Consider the following 16,996-nt stretch of genomic DNA (forward strand, 5'->3'; position numbering starts at 1 on the left):
TCAAGTCCCGGTTTGGTTCAAGTCCCGGTTTGGTTCAAGTCCGGGTTTAGTTCAAGTCTTGGTTTGGTTCAAGTCCTGGATTAGTTCAAGTCCCGGTTTAGTTCAAGTCTTGGTTTAGTTCAAGTCCCGGTTTAGTTCAAGTCCCGGTTTAGTTCAAGTCCAGGTTTAGTTCAAGTCCCGGTTTAGTTCAAGTCCCGGTTTGGTTCAAGTCCCGGTTTGGTTCAAGTCCTGGATTAGTTCAAGTCCTGGATTAGTTCAAGTCCCGGTTTAGTTCAAGTCCCGGTTTAGTTCAAGTCCCGGTTTAGTTCAAGTCTTGGTTTAGTTCAAGTCCCGGTTTAGTTCAAGTCCAGGTTTAGTTCAAGTCCTGGTTTAGTTCAAGTCCTGGTTTATTTCAAGTCCTGGTTTAGTTCAAGTCCCGGTTTGTTTCAAGTCCCGGTTTGGTTCAAGCCCTGGTTTAGTTCAAGTCTTGGTTTAGTTCAAGTCCCGGTTTAGTTCAAGTCCAGGTTTAGTTCAAGTCCCGGTTTAGTTCAAGTTCTGGTTTAGTTCAAGTCCCGGTTTGGTTCAAGTCCAGGTTTAGTTCAAGCCCTGGTTTAGTTCAAGTCTTGGTTTAGTTCAAGTCCGGTTTAGTTCAAGTCCAGGTTTAGTTCAAGTCCAGGTTTAGTTCAAGTCCCGGTTTGGTTCAAGTCCCGGTTTGGTTCAAGTCCTGGATTAGTTCAAGTCCCGGTTTAGTTCAAGTCCCGGTTTAGTTCAAGTCCTGGTTTAGTTCAAGTCCTGGTTTAGTTCAAGTCCCGGTTTGGTTCAAGTCCCGGTTTGGTTCAAGTCCTGGTTTAGTTCAAGTCCTGGTTCAGTTCAGTCAGTGTTGAGTTCCAATTTTGATGTGTGAGAGTAAACTAGTACCAAAGGACTTAACCAGGACTAATACTGAACCACACCTAAAGTAATCCAGGATAAAACCGGCGCTCAAGAAGGATTAGAACTAAACCAGGACTAAACATAAGCAGATCAAAATAAAGCCTGACTAAACCGGGACCACTTAAAGTCTAAGTGACTCTTGTTTATCTAATTATGACTTCGTTTGGTGGAATAGCACATGTACTAAATACTTATCACAGGTTTACATCCGTTAAGTGGCCATTTGTGAAGACATTTCTAAAAACAAGTTAAAATGAGGGAAATTAAAACCGAATTGCTCTGTGATGTCATCAAAATGCGACGTTTCACTGAAAACACGGACAATTTACACTTTTCTGACGGTTCAAACAATAATTTAACCAAATACAGTGTTATATCGTATTAGTGTTTGTCAAATCATAACTGTTTTGTGATTTATATGCATTTTGGCTCTTGTTTACAGTAGGTAACAGCTGTGGAATTACCTGTGTCATATTTGGCTGTCCATATCAAACCAGGAAATACAATTATAAACTTTACAAAAATGGTCAAACTGGGGACAAACAGGCAAAATGTTTTGTAAAATCTGAAATATAATTGTGTTCACTACGTTTTAAGGAAATGTGTAGTTTAACCTGTGTTTTTGGGGCCCCATCCTGGAGCCAGGCCTGGGATGGGTGCTCCATGGCGAGCGCCTGGTGGCCGGGTCTTACCCTACGGGGCCCGGCCGGGCACAGCCCGAAAGAGCGACGTGGGGCCGCCCTCCCGTGGGCCCACCACCCGCAGGAGGATCCATAAGGGGCCGGTGCAGAGAGATCTGGGCGGCAGTCGACGGCAGGGGCCTCGGCGACCAGATCTCCAGACACAGAGACTAACTCTGGGGACATGGAATGTCACCTCGCTGGGGGGGAAAGAGCCTGAGCTTGTGCGGGAGGTTGAGCGATACCGACTAGATATAGTCGGCCTCACCTCCACGCACAGTTTGGGCTCTGGAACCCATCTCCTCGAGAGGGGCTGGACGCTCCACTTCTCTGGTGTTGCCCGCGGGGAGAGGCGGCGGGCTGGTGTGGGCTTGCTGATAGCCCCTCAGCTCAGCCGCCACGTGTTGGAGTTTACCCCGGTGAACGAAAGGGTCGCGTCCCTCCGCCTTCGGGTGGGGGACAGGTCTCTCACTGTTGTGGCGGCCTACGGGCCGAACAGCAGTGCAGAGTACCCGGCCTTCTTGGAGTCCTTGGGAGGGGTACTGGACAGTGCACCGACCGGGGACTCCGTTGTTCTACTGGGGGACTTCAACGCCCACGTGGGCAATGACAGTGACACCTGGAGAGGGGTGATCGGGAAGAACGGCTTCCCCGATCTGAACCCGAGCGGTGTTCAGTTATTGGACTTCTGTGCTAGCCACGGATTGTCCATAACGAACACCATGTTCAAGCACAAGGGTGTCCATCAGTGCACGCACATGGCACCAGGACACCCTAGGCCGGAGGTCAATGATCGACTTTGTTGTCGTGTCATCAGACCTCCGGCCGCGTGTCTTGGACACTCGGGTGAAGAGAGGGGCAGAGTTGTCAACCGATCACCACCTGGTGGTGAGTTGGATCCGCTGGCGGAGGAGGAAGCCGGACAGACTTGGCAGACCCAAGCGCATTGTGAGGGTCTGTTGGGAACGTCTAGTGGAGCCCTCTGTCAGTAGGGTATTCAACTCGCACCTCCGGGAGAGCTTCTCCCATGTCCCGGGGGAGGTTGGGGACATTGAGTCCGAGTGGACCATGTTCTCCGCCTCCATTGTTGATGCGGCTGCTCGGAGTTGTGGTCGCAAGGTCTCCGGTGCCTGTCGTGGCGGCAACCCCCGAACCCGGTGGTGGACACCGGAAGTAAGGGATGCCGTCAGACTGAAGAAGGAGGCCTATCAGGCCACTCTGGCTTGTAGGTCTCCGGAGGTCATCGACGGGTATCGGCAGGCCAAGCGAGCCGCGGCTCGTGCTGTCGCAGAGGCAAAAACCCGGGCCTGGGAGGAGTTCGGGGAGGCCATGGAGGAGGACTATCGGTCGGCACCAAAGAAATTCTGGCAAACCGTCCGGCGCCTCAGGAGGGGGAAGCAGTGTCTCACCAACACCGTTTACGGTGCGGGTGGAGGCCTGCTGACCTCAACTGGGGATGTCGTCGGACGGTGGAAGGAATACTTTGAGGATCTCCTTAATCCCTCAGTCACGTCTTCCGAAGAGGAAGTAGAGACCGGGGACTCGGAGGCTGGCTCACATATCACCCAAGCTGAAGTCACTGAGGTTGTTCGTAAACTCCTCGGTGGCAGGGCTCCGGGGGTGGATGAGATCCGCCCTGAGTACCTAAAGTATCTGGATGTTGTAGGACTGTCTTGGTTGACACGTCTCTGCAACATCGCGTGGCGTTCGGGGACCGTGCCTCTGGACTGGCAGACCGGGGTGGTGGTCCCTCTGTTCAAGAAGGGGGACCGGAGGGTGTGTTCCAACTACAGAGGGATCACACTCCTCAGCCTCCCGGGTAAGGTCTATTCCAAGGTACTGGAGAGGAGAATCCGACCGATAGTCGAACCTCGGATTCAGGAGGAGCAGAGTGGTTTTCGTCCCGGTCGTGGAACACTGGACCAGCTCTATACCCTCCATCGGGTGCTCGAGGGCTCATGGGAGTTTGCCCAACCAGTCCATATGTGCTTTGTGGATCTGGAGAAGGCTTTCGACCGTGTCCCTCGGGGTGTCCTTTGGGGGGTGCTCCGGGAGTACGGGGTCCGGGGCCCTTTGCTCAGGGCTGTCCGGTCCCTGTATGACCGGAGCAGGAGCTGTGTTCGCATTGCCGGCAGTAAGTCAGACCTGTTCCCAGTGCATGTTGGACTCCGCCAGGGCTGCCCTTTGTCACCGGTTCTGTTCATAATTTTTATGGACAGAATTTCTAGGCGCAGTCAGGGGTCGGAGGGTGTCTGGTTTGGGCACCACAGGATCTCATCTCTGCTGTTTGCAGACGATGTTGTCCTGATGGCTCCATCAAACCCGGACCTGCAACATGCACTGGGACGGTTTGCAGCCGAGTGTGAAGCGGCTGGGATGAGAATCAGCACCTCCAAATCCGAGGCCATGGTTCTCGACCGGAAAAAGGTGGCTTGCCCTCTCCAGGTGGGTGAGGTGTCCTTGCCCCAAGTGGAGGAGTTCAAGTATCTCGGGGTCTTGTTCACGAGTGAGGGAAGGATGGAGCGTGAGATCGACAGGCGGATCGATGCAGCGGCTGCAGTGATGCAGTCGCTGCATCGGACCGTTGTGGTAAAGAGGGAGCTGAGCCGAAAGGCAAAGCTCTCTATTTACCGGTCGGTCTACGTTCCTACCCTCACCTATGGTCATGAGCTTTGGGTAGTGACCGAAAGAACAAGATCGCGGATAAAAGCGGTCGAAATGAGTTTCCTCCGCCGTGTGGCTGGGCGCTCCCTTAGAGATAAGGTGAGGAGCTCGGCCACATGGGGGGAGCTCGGAGTAGAGCCGCTGCTCCTCCACGTCGAGAGGAGCCAGCTGAGGTGGCTCGGGCATCTGTTCCGGATGCCTCCTGGGCGCCTCCCTCGGGAGGTGTTTCAGGCATGTCCCACCGGGAAGAGGCCCCGGGGAAGACCCAGGACACGCTGGAGAGACTATGTCTCTCGGCTGGCCTGGGAACGCCTCGGGATCCCCCCGGAGGAGTTAGAGGAAGTGTCTGGGGAGAAGGAGGTCTGGGAGTCCCTGCTCAGACTGCTGCCCCCGCGACCCGGCCCCGGATAAAGCGGCAGAAGATAGATGGATGGATGGACCTGTGTTTTTGCTTATGGTTTAACTGGCTCATTTCGTTTTATTCATTCACAGATGTTTTTGTGCTCGAAAATTACCTTGAAAAACCTTTTTTTTTTACTGTGGACTGTGTCGCTTCTCCACGGAACTTGACCTGCAACTTGGCCTAGTGGCTTCGCTTGCTGTTTCCATGGAGATATACACTCGTTGCCATGCTGTGGGACAAGCCAGGCAAAGCAATAGCCATATTTTGGAGACGTAGTTTCATAGTGCACCGATAACAAGAACTAAAATTGGTATTAACATGAAGTGACGGACCTATATTATAAATTATGCGTATTACAGCTGCACAATATGTAGTAATTGAATCTAAATCACAATTTGAGTTGGCACGATTATCAAATGATCAATTATTGACTTCACAGTATCTTGTCTTTTTATAGAAAAATCTGATTTGCCTGTAGTTTAGATCAGTTTTTCTTAATATGGGGGTATTTATGCGTTCAGATTCAAACAGAATGTGGAAATAAACTGCATTTTAAAAAGAAAAAGTTATTTGTAGTAAATGTGATACCTTTAAGAATGGCTTGTTGGAGAAAGTTGACATTTAAAACATGAAAATATAAGAGTATAGTTGACAATAAGAATAGACTGAACTGATTTATACAGAATGGGCTTGTTACACCGGTATAACACTCCACATACTTTACATGTGCAAATGTCACAGGTCTAACCAAACCGTGGAGTTTCTAAACAAATTACACGTGCAAAAATCGTACGTAAATCGCTGCGGTCACAAGCAACATTAAACAATTGTCTTAAATGTCTCAGCGTGATTGCAAATGTAGCTCCTCGTGAAGCGGAGAATGTGCCTGGCCTGTGAACAAACCAGAAACACGATCAAGGAAGTGCAAGTCTGACATCTAAACCCCGAACGCGTCTGTCGCTTTGTTTGTTTGTGTTTGCGAAAGGCGCGCGTCTGCTGCCGTTTTGCGATTAATCGATCACGTCTGCGGCCGTCCGGACTGACAGATTTACTTACCTCGCTCATGTCGTGGCGTTTGCTCGATCCATGTGAAGCAAATCCAGTCTTTCTTCTTTACGCGCTTTGGGAGAAAGTGAAACTGCAAAACACGGCTGCGGTTTGCTCTGCTCGCGCTAGGGGGCGCCACACGTCCGGTCTCTGTCTGGAGAAGTGCGATTTGGTTTTGTTTTGATTTGATTTAAATTGCGTTGGCTCGTTGTGTTCATATGCTGCAGAGGGCTTTCAATTCAAAGCATATTTTGATTTCAATTGCCACACTCCTATTTACGGCTATGAACAGAAAATATGTCACAGTATTGCACATGATTATGAAAGCTGAATGACACATGTTCTAAGTGTTTATTGTAGAGTCTGGCCGCAGCAGGAATTAAAGTCTCGAGAAACCGTTCCTTCACACAAGATTAAGCTTATTTATAAATCAACTTAATCCCAGCGGGGCAATTGATAGGGCATCATATTGTTGTATTTATCTTTTTCTTCATTTTTGTTTATTCTTATCTGTGAAGTGAGGAGAAGGATATATTCGAAATGGGTAAATTGAAAACCTAACCAGGGGAGAGAGCGCATTTGAGTAATATTTCTGTTTATGGGTTTCAGTTTCCACTTTTTCACACTGAAAATAATCATAGTTTGTTTTAAATAGTTAATCGACAACTGTCTTACTCTTTCATCGCTCTAAAACCCATTGATACAGATTGGCATAGGCCCATAATCTCAATGTTTTAGTACTTGATGTATTTATTTTTTGTTGTAGTACTTGTGTAAAAATAATACATTATTCAACAAGTGGCAAGTTAAATAAAAATCACCAGGAAGAAGCGCACTTGAGCAGCTTTGTCTAACGCCTACTTTGTTTCGACAGTAGAAGAAGAGCTCATTGTCCAATCACAGCCGGCGTTGCACCGGCGATACGCATGCGCAGTCCAGCTCTTGTCTCACGCGTATTACGATTCCGGTGGAGGTCACAGGCATCAGCTAAAACTCACAGGTGACTTAAACTGTTTCATAACAATAACATATCTCAACATTGAAATGATGAAACGCGCCGTGTGATGCCGTCAATCTGTCATTGTCCCCGCTCGTGCTCCCGATTTAAAGCTTAGTTTGCAGGCGGTGACTGCGCTAACCTGATATGTGATCAAACATGTGTGCGTAATCCCGGCGCGGCACGCAGTTTAATTCACCTTTCAACGCTTCCAATCGCGTTTAAATGCCACGTACGCGTATTCACAGTTTTAAGTGAAATGACAGCTGCTGTAAAATGTTCGCGCACTCGCCGTCGGAACACGCTGCATACGAGTGAAGCTAGTGCGACTAGTTGCTAATGCTAACTCCTTCACATCTTGGCACGCATAACGCATTGTCCGAGGCCGTCCGCAGCCCGTCACCGATACTAAGAAGGACTTGACCCATCTTTGAGCTTCTAAACAAATAAACACGTCGTAAATAAGTGTTACGTCCCTGTTCTGTGTGTTCCAGGTCGCTGTCATGGCCAAGCTGTTTGAAAGCATTGGGAAATTGGGGTTGGCCTTGGCCATTGGAGGGAGCGTTGTCAACTCTGCCTTGTATAATGGTAAGTGCCAGGTTTATTTTGACTCCGGTAAATGCTTTCTTCAAGTTGCAGACCTTTTAAAACGGGTGTTTCCAAACTGTGGCCCTCAGAAAGAAATGTTGTCGTCTGCCATATCGGCCCAAAAAGAGTCATTTTAGAATCATAACTTCAATAACATTACAAACGTCATTGTTCTTAGTGGTTTTAAATTGCCCTGTGACTCTGTCATGGCTATGATAAATGCTCCTACCTGAACAACTCTGTATTGACCTTGCGTCTTCAGCCCTCCACTTCAAACGTGTGTCGGTGTGTGGCCCCCGGTGACAAAAGTTTGGACGGTCCTGCCCTATGAGAACATCTAGAGATTATATTATGAGTTATGAGTGATTCTTTGTGTTTTTAGTGCAATATTACCACAGATTTTTGTGTTCCGTAAAGCACTTGGAATCACTTTGAACAAATAGATGTAACGAGATGCGCTCTACAAATAAGTGAATGAACTCACTAATGTATCAAGAGCAAAGTGTAATTTTGGTAAACCAATATAAGCAAACGTAGAGTAAGAGCATAAATACATAAATATAGCCGCAAGCGGCAATGATCGGCCCTCGCCACGCCGCCGCCACACCGCCGCCACGCCGCAAGAGGAGGGGGCGCTAACGCGCCCCAATTGTCCTTTTATCACGCCTACTGCTGAATCTGTGACGCTGTCACATGTTCTCCCCTTTGTTTTACCATCAAAAAGCAATTTTATTTTGAATTCTTGGCAAAATGTGCGGCTTTGCCGCACAGACACCGTGACTCTTTGAATGAAAATGTGGATAACTTTTGATGGTCCTGAAGATGAGTCTCACCAAATTTCAGGTTAATAGGGCTGACGCCCTGGGAGGAGTTTGTGAAAGTCTAAAGCGTAAACATGTTCTGGCCCCATTGGAATAACATGGGAGGTTTCGGTCATCGTTACGGCAACGCCATAACAATTATGACATGGGTCTCATTGACTTTTTTGATGGGGATGCTAAAATTGAGTTGTGTGTCAAATTTCATATAATTTCGCAAAACTAAACATTTAACCTCCATATAAAATCTGTAGGGGGCGCTGTGGCGCCAAATGAATTTATTTCACTTCAAGTAGGTTTAGGGCAAAGAGTTTAACAACTGATTCTAATTTGACGCAATTCGGACTTTATCTGCGCAAACGGCAGAAATTTTAAATATGGGAGATTTCTGAAATTTTAGTTACAGTTTGCGGCTTCGCCGCACAGAGACCGTGAGAGGTATCAATGTAATTTGGATAACTTTTGATGTCCCACTCCTCAGTAGCATTTTCACCAAATTTCAGCTTTTTAGGGCCAACGCCCTGGGAGGAGTTCGTAAAAGTACGACGTTTGGAAAAACTCCGAAGTCATGTTTAGCCATTTTTGAAGCAATATGGCCGACATTTGGTTCGGGGGACGGCGTTGCCGTAATAATATTTTTTACTTCTCTTGTCACCATCTACCTCTGCGCCAAATTTCATGATTCTACGATCAGATTTTTTTTGGGTCATTTCCCATCTCTCAATGCATTTTTGGTACATTTGGTGGCGCTGACGCGCCAATTTTTTTTATTTTAGAAAAGGGAAATAGCCAGAATGTAGAGAGGCACGATTTTTAGAGGTGTGCAAATTTTTGTGACTTTTCGTCAATGTTCACTGGGTGAAAAATAGGGGGGTTGGTCCCGAGAAGAAGAAAGAAAGAAAGAAAGAAAGAAAGAATAATATTCCGATGCGAAAACAATGTTTCCCATTTTTCAAATATCATAAACTATACATTTTCGGAAAGCGCTCGCGCTTTCCTACCTCATGGTGTGGGTCCCTGGTCACTGACGGGTACTTTCGATAATTTTGAGTGGGCTCCGCCCACTTTGTGTTTTTGGCCCTCTATACAGTAATAATGTTCAATTTTTGCATTACATGCTTATATGCACGGAACATGCAAGAGATGGGGAACGTATTCGTGAGCTACTTAGCGCAAATGAGTGCTTTATATGGGGATGACGACCGCTTCGCGGTCGTCATCCCAATGTAAAGTGCTCGTTTAGTGCGAACTTTTGCACGGGCTTCGCCCGTTTACAACGGTAATGTTCCATTTTCCTACAACTAATTAGTATGCACGGGGCGTGCATGAGTGGAGGAGTGCGTTAGTGAGTGTTTGGAAGTGGGCGAGCGCTTCGCGCACTACGTGCGCACTTTCGCAGCCGTGCTTCGCACGGCCTTACGAGATTAATAGGCCTCTCGCCAGCTTGTGGCGCTCGGGCCTAATAAATAAATGGGAAATTAATGATGGTGAAACTGTGTGTATTGTTTACTTGAAAAATGTGGTGCTTATGTTGAATAAAATGTAATTTACTATAACATTGCTACAAGTCTTATAAACTAATTTAAATGAAAGTTTATGGTAATCGTATAATTTCAACAATATGAAGAACTTAAACTGTTAATTATTATTATCATGATATGGTTTTGGATTGTGGCGTCTTTAAGCAGCTCTGAAATCTCCATGGTCTGTCTCTTCGCAGTTGACGCTGGGCACAGAGCCGTTATCTTTGACCGATTTCGAGGGGTGCAGGACATAGTTGTGGGCGAGGGAACTCACTTCATCATCCCGTGGGTTCAGAAGCCGATCATGTTCGACTGTCGTTCCCGTCCACGCAACGTGCCCGTCATCACCGGGAGCAAAGGTGAGACAAAACGGACGGCTGAGGGAGTGACGTTTCGCCTTTTGGGAACTCACCGGAACTTGTCCAAAATGTGTTGTGATGTAAACTGAGAGGTTACATCAAAAGTAGCAACAACAAGTTCAGGCTTACCTTTCAATCTTGGGTAACTCATCTCAATTTAAGCTTCAAACCGTTCCATGAAAGACTTCAGATCAGGCCTGAGGTTTAAACTGTGCTTTGTTCAATTGAAATGTATGTTGTTTTTGTCTTTTTAATCTGACTAAACAACAGGCATTTTTAAGTTTTCTGTTCATTCTGTTCAGAGAAGCGAGGGGAAAGACTCACTCTCTTTTTGAGACGGAGGGATGGATCTAGGTAGATGGATGCATTTATATTGCAGACTTATGACCGATATCCTGTTTTTTCCCGAGGCGTGGCAACCAAAGATCTCCAGCAACTCGTAGCCAGCTCTGGTTTGCCACGTTAGCGGAACAGAACTAAGGATTTGATTTACCTAGCAGATTTACATAGTTTTTCTTTTCGACTTGTATAGGTCGTTTTGTCATCGTTCATTGTTTCACGTCGCACCAAATCGCCAAAGCAAGTTTCTGTGTTTGTGAATTTTTGTTTCGACAATCGGCAATAAACCTTTTCTGATTCTGATGAACCTGTATTGTCCAGATAAATACCCTTGAATAGTTGCTGCTGTAACAATTTGCTCCCGGTTGAAGATGAATGTTATTTTTGTCTTAATATCTACCTTTTTTTTCTCTCTCTCTTTTTAATAGATCTGCAAAATGTAAACATCACGTTGCGTATCCTCTTCCGGCCGGTGACCAACCAACTGCCGCGCATCTTCACCAGCATCGGAGAAGACTACGACGAAAGGGTTCTGCCGTCCATCACCACAGAGGTCTTGAAATCCGTAGTGGTGAGCGACCGTTTCCACCTCATTTACGCCGCCGCGTGTCATCGAATGCAGGTCAACAATGCGCTCGTTCTGTTGTCGTCGTGGTGTGTGTGTGTTTTTAGGCTCGATTCGACGCCGGCGAGCTCATCACCCAGAGAGAGTTGGTGTCTCGACAAGTCAGCGAGGACCTGACGGAAAGAGCGTCTACTTTCGGGCTCATACTGGACGATGTGTCGTTGGTACGGAGTAGTAGTCATTCAATGTTGTATTTTTTTAACTCGTATGTAACGATGAGAGGCATTTTTCCGGAATTGGATGGACGTTTGTCGCACGTTGTGTCAAACCGGACACATCTGCTACTTTTTACTGATCGAATCGTTTTGTTTTTAGACACATCTGACGTTTGGGAAGGAGTTTACAGAGGCGGTTGAAATGAAGCAGGTGGCCCAACAAGAGGCTGAGCGGGCGAGATTTGTAGTAGAAAAGGTATGCTATACTTTTTCTAAAATGTCTTATTACTGAACGTATATACGCGTAGTACTTTTTCACTGACCTTAAATCTTCTGTCCAGGCCGAGCAACAGAAGCAGGCCGCCATCATCTCGGCTGAAGGAGATTCTCAGGCTGCCCTGCTCATCGCAGACTCCCTGATGGTGGCGGGAGACGGTCTGGTCGAGCTGCGTAAACTGGAGGCCGCAGAAGAAATTGCCCTGCAACTGTCCCGCTCCAGAAATGTCACCTACCTGCCGGCGGGACAAGGCACGCTATTTCAACTGCCCCAATGATGACTTGAGCCGCCAGTGTTGTTGTGGGCCGCGGATTGTCCAAACTCCGCAGACCGCTCGCTCTCGCTCTCTTCCCAGTTCTGGACTATATCCTGTTCGATGCAGCGTCAATTAGAGAATGAGAGGAGTGCTGCCCGTGGCCTTGTGTGTGAAGAAGAGACCAGGAAGATATTGTGTAATCCAAATGTCATACTTTATGTTCAATTGTCCAAATTGAAAACTATTAAATATTTACAATGAGAAAAATTCCTGAAATGCCATGTCATTGCTATTAGTCATATGTGTCACTTTGCAGTACACACATTTGAACACCGTTGATTAAAACAGGCTGCCTAAGTTACGAGGCAAATATTGAGGCACTTGATATTGTTCCAACTGCTCAAATAAAGGATGTTTCCACATGTCACTGGGCTGTCTATTCAGATCAAATTTATATTTTCCACAAGGGGGAGTATAGTATCTGAAGTCATATAGAGCACAATGTGTTTTCTTATTGATATTTTTTGCAAAACTGCATAAAAAATGTATATATTGTGTATATATATATATATATATATATATATATATATATATATATATATACATATAATTGAAAAAATACTGTGAGGTAAAGCGTGTTAAAGTAAATGTTCCATGCTAGATATAGTTTACAGAGCCAGAATAGGACAGTAGCATGTTGTAGTCTCATGTGAGTGAGGATGGCTCCTGAGTGTGAGGATGGCACGTGAGTGTGAGGATGGCTCATAAGTGTGAGGATGGCACGTGAGTGTGAGGATGGCTCATGAGTTTGAGGATGGCTCATGAGTGTGAGGATGGCTCGTGAGTGAGGATGGCATGTGAGTGAGGATGGCTCATGAGTTTGAGGATGGCTCATGAGTGTGAGGATGGCTCGTGAGTGAGGATGGCATGTGAGTGAGGATGGCTCGTGAGTTTGAGGATGGCTCCTGAGTGTGAGGATGGCTCCTGAGTGTGAGGATGGCTCATGAGTTTGAGGATGGCACGTGAGTGTGAGGATGGCTCATGAGTTTGAGGATGGCACGTGAGTGTGAGGATGGCTCATGAGTTTGAGGATGGCACGTGAGTGTGAGGATGGCTCATGAGTTTGAGGATGGCACGTGAGTGTGAGGATGGCTCATGAGTTTGAGGATGGCACGTGAGTGTGAGGATGGCTCATGAGTTTGAGGATGGCACGTGAGTGTGAGGATGGCTCATGAGTTTGAGGATGGCCCATGTGCGCACACTTGCGGAGCGGACGCGCTGCGCTGCGCCTGCACACCGCGGCATGAGCGCGGGACGCGGGGGACGCGCCGAGCTTGGCTGGGCCACGTAGTAGGAGCCAGGGGCCCGCGCTGTGGATTTATTATAGAATAATGCTCTACGTTTGACACAAAGGAAAGTGATAAGACTGAACACATCCGCAGCTGTAGAGTAACCACAAGAAGTGCGCAGAGACTGAATCTGTGCAACTCTGACGCCAAAGGAAGAAGGTTTCCAGACTGAGGTAAGCCGTCTGCCTCCATCAAAACAAGAGTAAAGGACTGAAATGTGCCTGTACACGTGTGACACACCTGCCAGACCCCGCTGTGAGACGTGCTGCTGGCATCAGACACTGTCTGCGCTGTTTGAGCTCGGACTTTGTGTCCAGTTTGAGCTTTTCCACAGAAACAGTCTGTGTTTGTTTGAACACCGCTGTTTTCTCCCAAAACTGTCAAAATGGACTCCGTCTACCCTTCATTTTGGACGCAATTGAATTCGTAGACTGTCAATTCAAATCCTTAATCTGACACAAAGTTTCATGAATGTTACGAAGCAGACGTCTGTGCTAGCATTAAGCTAACTGGTTAGCCCAGAATCTGGGCGGTTTTGGGCTGAAAAGTGCAAGTGTGCTTCAGTCTGTGTCCTGTGCATTTGGACAGTCTCTGTCCTCACGCTCCAGGACAATGTGCACGACATTTGAATGTCCTCAGTGCACTGATACTTTAGCTGGGCTAAATGATATAAAAGCTGCACCTTGAGCTAATGTAGCCAAGTTAGCCTCATGTGCAGGTTAAAGCCGACCTACGGGCTTTGGCCACACAAGCTAACGCTAAGTAGCCAAACTTGGCCTGGTCTGCACTGAGCTTCTCAATGTTGCCTTTTTGTTTAACCCTTTCTGAGCTTCATCATCTCATCTTAACCTGGGCCTAGGACCTGGACTGCCCTGAAGCATCATGCACTAGTGTCAACAGTGATGCAAATCTACAGACAGATCCTGCTAAAACAAATACTTTTACCTTGTGCATTACCTTTAACTTTACACAACCCAATAATAAACCATAGCCTAAAGCTCATGAGGCTTATGTCCACTGTGGAGCGGACACTTGGATAAACACACAGAGGGAACAGTTTTGGTGAGAACGAGACCTGTCTTTAGATGTCAAATCAAACTCTTTTAATGAACCTCAGATTTGCACTGAAGTGAAAACCCCCAGCTTGTATCTCCATGACCCATCTGCGGGCCCCGGGGCCAGAGAGCAGCATCAGATCCGGGGTTCCCCTGCAGTGCACCACACAGAGGGCTGGTGAAGGTCTTATGAGAGCGGACGGACTCAGGAATGTGAACCCTGCCACAGTGCTCGAGCTGCAAGAGGGAAAGCTCATTAAAGTCTAGACTGGAGACTATGGATTTGAATAGCACGATGCAGTATTCCAGCTTCACCCAGTTCAGTTCTGACTCTTCTGTTTTGGCGTGATGCTCTTTACCTGTGTCATTCAAATCTTAAGCGCCCATATCTGTTCTGGTCAATGTACGAAATGGGTTTTTGCAATCTTCACCTTATCTGTGAATCACTTCCTTTCCTTTCTTTTAAACAAACCACAATATAAACACGTTCCTGATGACGTTATTCAGACGATATGCTTCAGAAATCATCCTCGCTACCACAGACATTGCTTGATTCATTTTTCACTGTCGCCCTCAGAGGCAACTGTTAATGTTAAAATAAATTGAATTCAAATTGAAAAATGTGAGAAATGTGGTAAAACGTGTATGAAAAATGGCCTGGTTAAGATTCAATTACTGCACAAAACGTGACCGGAGAAGAATTGTACCCATAAACAGTGCAGAAATATCCTTTTTTATCTTTTTTTGTTTTAATCCGCTACTTTTAAATCCTTTTATTGTACTCGATAGTCTACTTTTTGTCCACCCACTCCTGCAATTTCTTACTCATTCAATCACAAGTCACGATTTTGACCAATACATTACTGACTGTGTTCAATTCAATGAGTCATTATTACAGCATTATTAAAACTCCCTAATCCAAATGTACTGTTTTTACGTTGAGGTTAAAAGTTCATTGTTCAAATCTATTCAAAGCGTTAAAAAAGCAGATCCGAAACTATCGCCGCCTCGACACGTTTAACCTCCGAACCGTATCGGGGAGGCGACCGTGTTGACTAATTGCGAGCGACATCGAGAAGTCGCACACCACATCAAAGCGTCTGTTTGTAGTGAACGACCGGCTGAAATGACTAACGCTCAATTCCAGTTGCATAAGCGCGCAATTGCTTCGTTTGAGTCGCTTCGCTTGTTATGACAGTTCATCTGGCGCTTAGAAAAAGACATCCTCTTAACTCTGAACGCCGCCAGCCGAAATCCTGTACGTTAAGTTTCCGGCGAGATGCGTTTTTTTTTTTTTTTTCTGCTGCCATAATCCGTGGCTCTTTGTGTTCGAGGCGGGGGTTTTGAGTTGGCCCGTCAGCGCACGGCCGGCGCTCCCCTGCGCTCCCAAAGCCGTCCAAATTCTCCCAAAGGATCAGTCGACTGTAGGTGAGAGCGAATGCAAGCGCAGCCAAATTTGAGTTGAGCTGCAGGAATCGTCTTGGCTTACACGAAATTCCACGAGGTGTTGATGCAAATGTCTCAGTTGCTGCTGACTAACTCCAGCCAAAAAGCTGTCAAGAACTCGACTGAGGAAACCTTGAATTAAATGTGCTACGGCGTGTAGGGAAAAAAAAGATGAAAGTTGGAATCAAGTTTTTTTTTTTGATGGGTGTAACGATGTATCGATACTCTTCAATACAAACCTCTGCGACATTTCGCCATTAAACACATAAGACATATTCCACATTTGATTTGCTTTGTTTTGCTCAGTAAAGAGGAGGAGACAGGTAGTGCCAGAGTGCAATCCTACCTTTTTAACGCCGTTTTTATTCGTCACAAAACTGTTTGTTATTGACGTGAGCCAAAGGAAAGTGACTGAAGCCCGCCCCCGAGCATTACCATGGAGATTATCTCACTAATAACTGATATAATACTTAAAAGAGCATTGTATTTATATAACCAGGAGGGTCCCAATTGGATCAAAAACCTCTTTTACACGGCAGCCCTGGCCAAGAGGCAGCTAAGTGTACACAGTTACAACAAACCACTAAACCAACATAATATTTGCTTATTATTCATGCCATCTTTCAACTTGGTTATTAAAGGCCTTTACAAACAGGAACTCCTTCTGCAACATGATTCAGGCTAAAGGAGCTGAGAAAGGCTAAAGGAGCTGAGAAAGGCTCTGCGGGCGAAAGAACGGAGAGTAAGTAAGTAATCCTTTGATCGTACGGAATTATTATATTATTCAACCCATTTGTGGCCATCATTTTTTATTTTCAATATCTGCATTACTAAATGGAAGGCCGGTTAATTGTTCTAATTGACATTTTCCTTTTTGAACATAAAACAAAAATACAATATCAACGTTTTCTTTCTTTTTGTTGATAAACGTGATTAATCGTAAAATTGCGATATTTCCCCCCAAAAAATCTCTCTACAGCGTGTTTTTTTTAGTCATTGTGTTGAAGCGGGACGTCTGTACATTTGGATGGAGAACTATAGTCAAGTCACTGTTAAAGTATTCGATAAAGAAGGTTGATTTGTGCCAAAGGTTCAGTGTCGTGCACCAACACGTCAACACTGCACATTTTCTCTGGATGGCTTGAAAATGGCTCTGTCTATGAATAACTTATTTGCTGTCGAGCCCTATGCAAAATGATGCAACCGAAAAAAGGGCCACGATTAACAGCTGTGTCCATGACAACTTCCTGAATAATGTGGATCTCGATATCGCAGAGAAATGTGACCTTTTGAAAATGTCAAAAATCTATGAAAAAAAAGACCAGGTCCTGGTTGTTATGGCATAATTTAATTTTGTGTAGATCTACTTTTTGATAAGTAATAAATAGGGATGTCACGATTTCACATTTTAGTGTAACGATTATTGCGAGTAAACATTGCGGTTTAATGATTATTAACAAGTATTAACATCACGACCAACAATTTCTCAACACATGGCCGCGC

The 16,996-nt window shown here is 46.1% G+C and overlaps 1 protein-coding gene across 1 annotated transcript; it reads left to right on the forward strand.

Moving 5' to 3' along the window:
- Positions 1-6,628: 6,628 nt before the first annotated feature.
- On the forward strand, positions 6,629-11,910 carry phb (prohibitin). Its single transcript, XM_072442895.1, has 7 exons — positions 6,629-6,706; positions 7,198-7,291; positions 9,830-9,991; positions 10,759-10,901; positions 11,003-11,119; positions 11,271-11,366; positions 11,452-11,910. Exons 2-7 carry the CDS (start codon positions 7,207-7,209, stop codon positions 11,662-11,664), a joined length of 816 nt encoding a protein of 271 aa, XP_072298996.1. The 5' UTR covers positions 6,629-6,706; positions 7,198-7,206; the 3' UTR covers positions 11,665-11,910.
- The last annotated feature ends 5,086 nt before the right edge of the window (positions 11,911-16,996 follow it).

This window comes from Eucyclogobius newberryi, unplaced genomic scaffold (genome assembly GCF_026437365.1).
Source record: "Eucyclogobius newberryi isolate DKJ021-1_F unplaced genomic scaffold, fEucNew1.0.hap1 SCAF_13, whole genome shotgun sequence".
Taxonomy (NCBI): Eukaryota; Metazoa; Chordata; class Actinopteri; order Gobiiformes; family Gobiidae; genus Eucyclogobius; species Eucyclogobius newberryi.